This window comes from Heterodontus francisci, chromosome 1 (genome assembly GCF_036365525.1).
Source record: "Heterodontus francisci isolate sHetFra1 chromosome 1, sHetFra1.hap1, whole genome shotgun sequence".
In the NCBI taxonomy this organism is placed as follows: Eukaryota; Metazoa; Chordata; class Chondrichthyes; order Heterodontiformes; family Heterodontidae; genus Heterodontus; species Heterodontus francisci.
In genome coordinates this window covers 179,424,690-179,434,876 of record NC_090371.1, presented here as the reverse complement: position 1 = coordinate 179,434,876, position 10,187 = coordinate 179,424,690, and the positions used below count along the sequence as shown (strand labels likewise).

The 10,187-nt window shown below is 41.3% G+C and overlaps 1 protein-coding gene across 5 annotated transcripts in view; it reads left to right on the top strand.

Annotated features, from left to right (window-relative positions):
- bmp2k (BMP2 inducible kinase) overlaps nt 1-10,187 on the top strand; it is a 181,983-nt gene that overhangs the window by 90,636 nt on the left and 81,160 nt on the right. For 3 of the 5 annotated variants that reach the window (XM_068038981.1, XM_068038971.1, XM_068038968.1), the window contains exons 2-4: nt 2,793-2,911; nt 6,232-6,337; nt 7,295-7,437. In XM_068038981.1, coding sequence (XP_067895082.1) covers nt 2,793-2,911; nt 6,232-6,337; nt 7,295-7,437 — 368 coding nt within the window. Of the gene's footprint in view, nt 1-2,792; nt 2,912-6,231; nt 6,338-7,294; nt 7,438-10,187 lie in introns of those variants that run through there. The other 2 variants (XM_068038991.1, XM_068039009.1) reach the window with 2 other exon arrangements.

Here is a 10,187-nt window from a genome sequence, read left to right as displayed (position 1 = left end):
ATTTCATGTGGATAGGACATCAACTGAACAATCTTGTACATTGCTGGCTAGATGCCAGAGTCATCTCTGTACTGCAACTGTTTGACTTGGTGGTGTGACCAATTTTGGCGCACATTCCTTTAGTTCCGTAGTCAAGATAGTGTTGACACCTGTAGCCTTTACTGTGTTCATTGCATTCAGCTGATGTGTCACGTGGAGTGAACAGGATGCTGGCATCTACAATGGAGACCTCTGAAGGAGGCAGTATAGGATCGCCTATTTGACGCATCTGGCTGAAAACACTTGGACTCACTTCTACCTTGGCTGTTGCATTCAAGCTAGGCACCGAACTGGTTGAGGCTGCAGATGTTCATGGAACTGCCATCTCCTGTTAATTGCTTCATTATCCATCAACATTCTTGATTGGATGTGGTATAGTTACAGAGCTTGGATGTAATGTTTTGATTAGGGGAGCACTCAGCTCTGTCTATAGGCTGCTTTTTTAATGTAAACATGCAGGTGTGTAGTAGCTTTGCTAGGTTGGAACCACATTATAAGCTATGCATAGTGCTCATGGCATAACCTACCATACTCCAGTGAACAAAGTTTGGTTTTCAAGCTTGATATTGGAGGAGTGAGGGGTATGCCAAGCCATAACGTTACAGATTGTTACTGTGTACAGTTCTGCTGATGGCTTACAGTGCCTTATGGATGTCCAGTTTTGGTCTGCTAGATCTCTTTTGGCTGTCTCACTTTATGCAGCGATTATGCAGTACCGCTCTGCACAATGGAGGATGTCCGCACTCTGGAGAAGACACTTTGTCATACTGCCTCCTACTAATGCTCATGAATGGACATTACTATGATGGATACAGTGGTGAGGATGAAATCAAGAGGATTATTTCCTTGTGTTGGTTCCCTTGCCACCTGACACGGGTCCAGTCTGGCAGCTATGTTCAAAACTTGGTTAGCTCCATTAGTAATGGGCTGGATTTTACCTTAATCGGACAGGAATTCGTCACCGACGTAAAAGTTGGTGGTGAACCCGATTCCGCCTAGCCCGGGGATCTGTCCCGTATTTTACGGGTCCCTGGGCTTTAATTGTCCCGAGGTGGGACTTCCACCTGCTTGAGGGAGGAGGTCCTGCCTCGGTGAGCTGTCAGCCAATCAGCCAGGAGTGAAGGTACGTTGGGCATGCCTCACCAGGGGTATTGGTCGTGCCCTGGTGAGGCTAGGGTGGACGTCCTGGGTCGTGGGGGTGGCCCTTAATTGGGCACCCTGTGCCCGACTGCCACGGCAATGCCCCCGCCCCTGGCGCATGGAAAGGCTGGCAGCTATCGCTGGGCAGCCTTTCGTGTCCCCAGCATGCCCGCTTGCCATGGGTAAAATACCCATGGAGGTGGGTGAGGGCCCTTAGGTGGCTGCTTAAAGGCCTTGATTGGCCTTGGGTGGGCGGGCCGTTAGCCCCCCGGCCCGACTGCTGTGAAGTTGGCCAGAGGCGGGGCGGGAAGGCCTCCCGGAGCCTCCCGCTCACTTTTACGCCGCCCCCATGCCACCATCCGACCCGCTGGGGGCAGTGTAATATTCATCCCGGTATGACTGAACCATTCTTGGTGGACATTGAAGTTCCTTGCTAAGAGTGAATTCTGTATTTTGTTCCCCTCCATGTGTCCTCCAAGAGATCAATATGGAGGAGTACTAGGTCATGATTTGCAGGAATTATACAAAATTTACAACACGTAAATTGCTGTTTGGTCCAACCAGTCCATATTGTTGTTTGTCCCCCATATAAGCAGTTGTTTCAATCCTATAAACCCAACCCCAGCATGAGAATGGGAATGAGTTGTGGCTGTAAACTAAGAAACTAACTGACTGATTTTGTTATATATCCTGAAAAAAAAACTTCCGAGCAAACTTCGAAAAGTGTTCCCTAATTTTGGTCTCTAGAGCATTCCCAATTTTAATCGGTCGACCATTGGAGGTCTGCCTTCAGCTGCCAAGGCCCCCAAGATCTGGAATTCTACCCTTAACCTCTTCACCCCTCTCCTCCTTTAAGACACTCCTTAAAACCTACCTCTAATATCTGTATGTTGCTCAAATATTGTCTTATAAAGCTCCTATGAAGTGCCTTGGGATATCTTATTACATTGGGTTGGCACAGTGGCGCAGTGGTTAGCACCGCAGCCTCACAGCTCCAGTGACCCGGGTTCGATTCTGGGTACTGCCTGTGCGGAGTTTGCAAGTTCTCCCTGTGACCGCGTGGGTTTTCGCCGGGTGCTCCGGTTTCCTCCCACAGCCAAAGACTTGCAGGTTGATAGGTAAATTGGCCATTATAAATTGCCCCTAGTATAGTAGGTGGTAGGGGAATTGAGGGAAGGTGAGGATGTGAGAGGGTGATGGGATTAATATAGGGTGAGTATAAATGGGTGGTTGATGGTCGGCACAGACTCGGTGGGCCGAAGGGCCTGTTTCAGTGCTGTATCTCTAAATAAATAAAATAAATTAAAGGTACTACACACAAGATGTGTTTTGTTTAAACGTTAACTGGAAAATTGAGGTGCTCCTGTTTCTGTGCTGTAGACGAGGTTTTTACTAATGCCTATAAACCTGGACAAGAGGCTAGTGGATTCTACAGTTAAAACTTCCTGTTGCTATGTAAAGCAAAGTAATAAAAACAAATAAAACATATGTGGATGTTATCGAAGTAGGACACCAGAGTGAGAATTTTTAAATTTGTGTAGTTCATGAAATGTATTTTGTCTGAAGTAATTACTTTGAGTTGCATTAAAATCTTTTGTTTAAATATGTTATAGGTGGATTCTCCATAGTTTTCTTGGCTCGCACTCACAGTGGAGTACGCTGTGCCCTGAAACGCATGTATGTTAATGATGCACACGACCTGAACATTTGCAAAAGGGAAGTTACTATTATGGTAAGCAAATTTTGATTCTGGGTGCATAAATGGTGAACCAAAACTGTAATTCCTGATGAATTCTAGAAGACTACTTTCAAATCTTCATATATACTAAATCTACTTGGTCTTCTCAGGAGCTGATTATAGGTAGAGTTTTGATATCGAGGTTGATGAGCAGAATTTTAAAATTAGGTCTTTGAATGCTGTTTTAGGTCCCAAAATAATTACAGTTCTACAGTAATCTTTGAATAGCCTACGTTTTTTTTGTATAACTGCCAGTCAAAGTTTTGTCAAACTATGAATAAACTATATAAGTTTTTTGGTGGTATTTTCCTCATCAAAAACAGCTTGCTCTAACATTGGTTTAATATGTAAATGTGTAACATTTTGTAGCATCAGGACAAGGTGACAACATGGGAAAGAGAAAGAAAGTAATCAATTACTACGCACCTGAAGCTAACTACTGCTCATGGTACTGTTGTGAATTGCTGCATTACCTTCTTGTAGAATAGATCTACAGAGTTCCAGAAATGCATTTCTGCTTTTAAATAGGATATTTTATTCTTTTGAAAAGCATTGTTTCTGTCTTTCTATTCCATGAACCATTCTTGGTCAAGAGGTTTGGCAGCTTGCTTCAGGCTCTGGCAAATATTGCTCTATGCTATCATCCAGGCTATGTCAGGGGAGGCATGGGATAACTCTCCTGTCTTATTCATCCTTCCTGAAAGAAAGTAGCCTCTAATCACAACAGAGATCTAATTCCCTAGAAATTGCTGAGAAAATAATCGCAACTTGGTGCCATTTTCAACATTTTGTTGATTTTCCTTTGTCTTTTTTTTCTCTCAATCCAATTTTTTGTTCCCTCTTTCTCTTTCTGCCTATAGTTTAATGCTAATAGACCCAACTTCCTTCTCTATCATTCATTCAATTCCTTTCTCTATCCTTTTAATTTTATTGGCCAAGACGATAAACCATTGAACCCCAGTTCAGGAGGTTCCAAATACCCCATTGACAGTGCAATTTCAATTTGCATTTCCAGCAGTGCAAGGTACAAAAATATGATTTGAACAGTGAAGAAAAAAAATCCAATTTATGTCACTCCAGCAATTTCTGTGCCAATGTCATCTTGTGCTAAATTTCAAATTCATATTTTTGGTGTATTTTAGTACGCTACAAGGTGAGGGGTTGCAGTGCTAGAGAGTAGAATATCTTGGGGATTTCCTGCAGCATGAAACACACCTAAATCAAATCTAGCATTGAACGTGTTTACTGAGGAGAAGGATCATGTAGGTGTAGAGATCAGGGAGGGGGATTGTGATATACTTGAACAAATTAGCATTGAAAAGGAGGAAGTATTAGCTGTTTTAGTAGGCTTAAAATTGGATAAATCCAATGAGATTTATCCCTGATGAGATGTATTTAAATCCCTGATGAGATGTATCTCAGGCTGTTATGTGAGGCAAGGGAGGAGATAGCAGGGGCTCTGACACAAATTTTTCAAATCCTCTCTGGCCACAGGAAAGGTACCAGAGGACTGGAGGACAGCGAATGTGGTACCATTATTCAAGAAGGGTAGCAGGGATAAACCAAGTAATTACAGGCTGGTGAGTCTAACATCAGTGGTAGGGAAACCATTGGAAAAAATTCTGAGGGACAGGATTAATCTCCACTTGGAGAGGCAGGGATTAATCAGGGATAGTCAGCATGGCTTTGTCAGGGGGAGATTTTGTCTAACAAACTTGATTTGAATTTTTCGAGGAGGTGTCTAGATGTGCAGATGAGGGTAAAGCAGTAGATGTAGTCTACATGGACTTCAGTAAGGCTTTTGATAGTCCCGCTTGGGAGATTGGTTAAGAAGGTAAAAGCCCATGGGATCCAGGGCAATTTGGCAAATTGGTTCCAAAATTGGCTTAGTGGCAGGAGGCTGAGGGTTGTTTTTGCGAGTGGAAGCCTGTGACCAGTGGTGTACCACAGGGATTGGTGCTGGGACCCTTGTTTGTAATGCACATTAATGATTTAGACATGAATATAGGAGATATGGTCAGTAAGGTCGCAGGTGACATGAAAATTGGGGTATCGTAAATATTGAGGAGGAAAGCCTTAGATTACAGGATAATATAGATGGGCGAAGCTGTGGCAAATGGAATTTAATCCTGAGAAGAGTGAGGAGATGCATTTTGGGAGGACTAACAAGGCAAGGGAATATGCAGTGGCTGGTTGGACCCTAGGAAGTACAGGGGGACCTTGGTGTATTTGTCCATAGATCACTGAAGGCAGCAGCACAGATAGATAAGGTGGTTAGGAAGGCATATGAGATACTTGCCTTTATTAGCCAAAGCATAAAATATTAGAGCAGGGAGGTTATGATGGAGCTGTATAAAATGCTAGTTAGGCCACAGCTGGACTACTGTGTACAGTTCTGGTCACCGCACTATAGGAAGGATGTGATTGCACTGGAGAGGGTGCAGAGGAGATTCACCAGGATGTTGCCTGGACTGGAGTATTTCAGCTATGTAGAGAGACTGGATAGGCTAGGGTTGTTTACCTTAGAGTAGAGAAGGCTGAGGGGGGACTTGATTGATGTATACAAAATTATGAGGGGCATTGATAGGATAGATAGGAAGAAACTTTTTCCCTTAGCGGAGGGGTCACTAACCAGGGAGCATAGATTGAAGGTAAGGGGCAGGAGGTTTAGAGGGGATTTGAGGAAAAATATTTTCACCCTGAGGGTGGTTGGAATCTGGAATACACTGCCTGAAGGGGTGGGAGAGGCAGGAACCCTCACGACATTTAAGAAGTATTTAGATGAGCACTTGATACGCCATAGAATATAAGGCTATGGGCCAAGTGCTGGAAAATGGGATTAGAATGGATAGGTGCTTGATGGCCGGCACTGACACGATGGGCCGAAGGGCCTGTTTCTGTGCTGTATAACTCTGACTCTTTTTATGTAAAATGAAGTACCCAGCAATCTATTTCAATTTTAACCTCAAGAGCATCTCCATTGTGAATTTTACTGTTTACTATTCTAGCAATTTAAATCTTTGTATGAGATTACTCATTGTAATTCTGTGGCTTCTAATGGGTGGGTTGAGTGTGCCCAAACGCATTTCATTTAAAACCTTTAAAACAGGTCAAAGAAACATCAGCTCATCACTTTGTGCTGGTTTTGAGCAATGATCTCAGTTGTGAGGAGATAAATGTTAACCCATTAGATTATGGTACTGTCTACAGCAATAAGTATTATCAACTTGAACATAAGTGCTTAACCTGGTTAACATGGTTAAGCATTTTCTACGATATGTTCTTACAACCAGCTCTTATTGCTTTTCTCTTAGAAAGAACTCTCAGGCCATAAAAATATTGTGGGTTACTTGGATTGTGGCATTACATCGATCAGTGATAATGTTTGGGAAGTGCTTATTCTAATGGAATATTGCCGAGGTAAGAGTGTTAATTTAAGTTGCCTGCCTGTGAAATGTTTTGTAAAACTTTATGATGCACACAAGTATTATGAGGTTCACTATATTTTCTTTAATTACCTTGGCTGTGCCTTTTGAACTGAACTATCTCATGAGAATCCAAGTGACTGAACTAATACGTAGCCTCCACTCGCCAAGGAGTCTGTTGGATTTTTGTTGAATTTGTAACTATTTTTATTAGTGCAAACAGATGCCAAATTCATATACTGATTTTTCTTTGGGAAGCTAATCTTCAAACTTTGAGTTGTCAGAACTCCAAACTGGCTTGGACCTACGTTAGTCAGTGAACTGTGCAGATTCAGAATCCTGGTTCTGAAGTGGGTGTGAAGGTTCAACAACTGAATGTAATGCATCCAAAACACTGCCCCCCACAATCAAATGGCTTCAACCACTCTACTGTCTGGGTTGCACAAGATTTACAGTGACTACTTTTTTCCTTTGGCAAATATGTGGCCAAAGGCATTAAAAAAGAAGGGGAAATACTGTGATTGTTATTTTTCTTGTATTATTCAAACTTTAAGAAAAAAGAAAGACAGTTAGGGTGGGGCAGAAGTAATGTTCTATGTGCAAAGTACAGCCTTTAGCACTTTTAAAACATCTACACTTTTTATTGCAGTCTTGTGCTCATTGAGGCAAGGTGTACCAGTACTGGAAATCAAATGCCCTCCAGTTTAGGTCACTGAAGTGTCAGAATCAAGCATTTCAGAATTGGGAAATAGTTTGCAGACTTTAATGCATAGGAATTTTACATGATGAGCAGTGTGCTAAAATAAAGTTTAACTCTGTGTAGTTTCTTGTTTTGCTTGTCCAAAGATCTTTTCGAACTCCGGTTATGTCTTGAACCTGTAACTATGCCATGATGCTTTGTCCTACTGTTCTGAAATTGAAACTAGTTTTTTGTACATTGTTTATTTGACAGCGGGACAAGTGGTGAACCAAATGAACCAGAGATTGCAGACGGGTTTTGCTGAAACAGAAGTTCTGCAAATTTTCTGCGATACCTGTGAGGCAGTTGCAAGGCTGCATCAGTGCAAAACCCCAATCATTCACAGAGATCTGAAGGTAAGAAAGTGAGGTAGAGGTGCTGCATATTGTTGCAATACTAATGAGTTTCGCAGAATGTACTAGTGTAAAGTTCTCATCATTGCTACATTGTTAAAGTGGGAAACCAATTATGTTATGGCAGTGTAAAAACAATTTTTTTAATATTTGTTCATGGGATGTGAACATCACTGGCAAGGACAGCATTTATTGCTGTTAAGGTGGTGCTAAACCACTTTCTTGAACAGCTGCACACAATGTGATGTGGGTACACCTACAGAATTGTTGGGGAGTTCCAAAAATTTGACCCAGCAACAATGAGTAATATATATTGTATATTTTTGAGTCAGGATGGTGTGTGACTTGGAGGGAATCTTGCATCCATGCACCTGCTTCCCTTGCCCTTCTGGGTGGTAGAGGTTGCGGGTTTGGAAGTACTGTTGTAGAAGCCTTGGTGAGTTGCTGCGTGCGTCTTGTAGATGGTACATACTGGTGGACAGAGTGAACATATGTATTTATGAAATAACAGTATTTACTGTTGTAACAATCAATACAATCAACACTTTGACTTATTTTAGAGCTGAGAGTTGTAACTTTGGGCCTCATTAGCGAAATGTATCACCTGGTGTACTGCTGAACTATAGAGTTCAAGAAGGCTTTGGGTTCAATCCTTATGTACTAAATTAGTTGATTGGAACCAGGATATTAATAGTGGTCCTATCGTTGGCTTCAGTGGTCCCAAAGCTAAGGAGGGACAAATGCTGTAAGGATTCTTCCAGTTCGTTACCGTTCACTTTTAACTGGGTTTACTGAACACTCAGACAGGATTAGGCTTGGCTGTGGTAACTTTGTCATCAAATAACTCACTAACACTCATTGAGGTTCACACATGAAGAGTAGTCATTTGGGAAAGGCACTATAGGGTTTCTGGCATCCTTAGAGTATATCCGAACATGAGTGCCTGCGAGAAAAGAGTAAATGCAGAAAACTGGAGGAAAAAAATAAGTCTTGGTGTGATAATGAATATCTGCTAGGGCCTAGCAACTTTATCAACATAACAGATCCATTTTGATGAAAGGTCACAGACCTGAAATGTTAACTCTGCTTCTCTCTCCACAGATGCTGCCTGACCTGCTGAGTATTTCCAGCACTTTCTGTTTTTATTTCTAACCTTTTCTTCCTTTGTTGACCTTCAACTTACTACCTCTAGTTATTAAATTACTGAACTTGGGAATTTTTTTAGTAGTCAAAATCTGTCCTAATTTTGAAATGTTCTATTGGACCTCCTGCTTGCGCTTTCACTTGGTCTGTTGCTCTCATTCCTGGTATCACCTTGATGAATCTTTTCTGTTCCCCTTTATGGCCATAACAGTCTTTCTAAAGTATTGTGCCCAAAACTGGCTACTGTATTCTACCTTTCTAAATGAAGGTGTCCATAATTGGCAAAACATTCTGTCATGGCTTAACTATGGATTTGCAAAGGCTTAGTATTACCCCTTTGCTTTTGTACTTTATCCCTCTTTTTAAGACTTGGGATTCTGTTGTTTATATAGGTTTATCAATTTGCTATCCTGTTAAAAAGTTATGTTTCTAAGACACTACATCTCTCTGCTGTATTCTATTGAAGTATTACCATTTAGTCTGTATATTCTCTCATTCTTCCAAAATGATCCTTCATATTGTTTTATCTGACACCTGCTGAAACTACTTATGTCCCCCTGAGGTTGCTTACAGTCCTTTTCACTGTTAACCATGTTATCTACTTCTGTTTCACCTGTCAATTTTGATTTTGTGCCCTCATACCCAAGTGAAGATAATTTTATACCCATGCAAAACACTTGTTTTCGCTCCCTCACTGATCATCTACTGAACTTAAGGGGAAACTGCATCCTTTTAGCCCAAAAACATCTGTTAACCATGACTGTTTTTTGTCCTTAAAGCCTCTTGTCCATGCTGCTGCACTGCCTTTAATACCACATCCCTTAATTTTTATTGATTTTTTTTTTTGAAAGATGCAACTTGCCAAACAAATGCTTTTTGAAAATTTCTATATAATATCCACTGCATTACCTTCAGCAATACTCTATTATTTACTTGGAAAACACAAATTTGTAAGCTATGAATTGCCTTTTGCATATCTACGGTGCCTGTTGGTATCTTTCTAGAATTGAGCATTAATTTTATCCTACGTTTATGAACTCCAGAAGCTTACAGGCTCCTCCACGTCTTGTACGTATTCATTCCAACTTTCGCATTTCTTTGTGAAAATGGAGACAAAATATTAATTTAGTATCTTCCATAACATGTTCTTTTAGATGTCTAATCAGTCCAATTTTTTTTACTTCTTATATGGTTATGAAGTTCTTTACTGATTTCTTTCCTTTGTTACCTGCTAGTCTTTTTTTCATACCTCCTCTCAAATTTTCTATACTATTGTGCTTCCTTTCTATATCTTCTATATCAGCCTGATTTTCTTTTGCATTATTTGCCCTGGAACCTATTCTGCACAGGTACATGTGCCTTCTCTCCTCCCTACTCCACTTTAAATTAGCACTCTTCTCCCCTTCCTTCTTGAGTTAATGTTGCCATTCTCCTCTTTGCCACCCACTACACCCCCCCCCCCAACCCCCACCCCCATCACAAAACACTGCACCCAACCTCTGAAATGAGCTGTTTGTCCAATTCGTGCATGACACCTCTTCTGTGTTCTCAGCTGATAGCTGTGCTCTATAACCAACAGATCAGATCCAAGTCCTGCCACATCCAGTCAT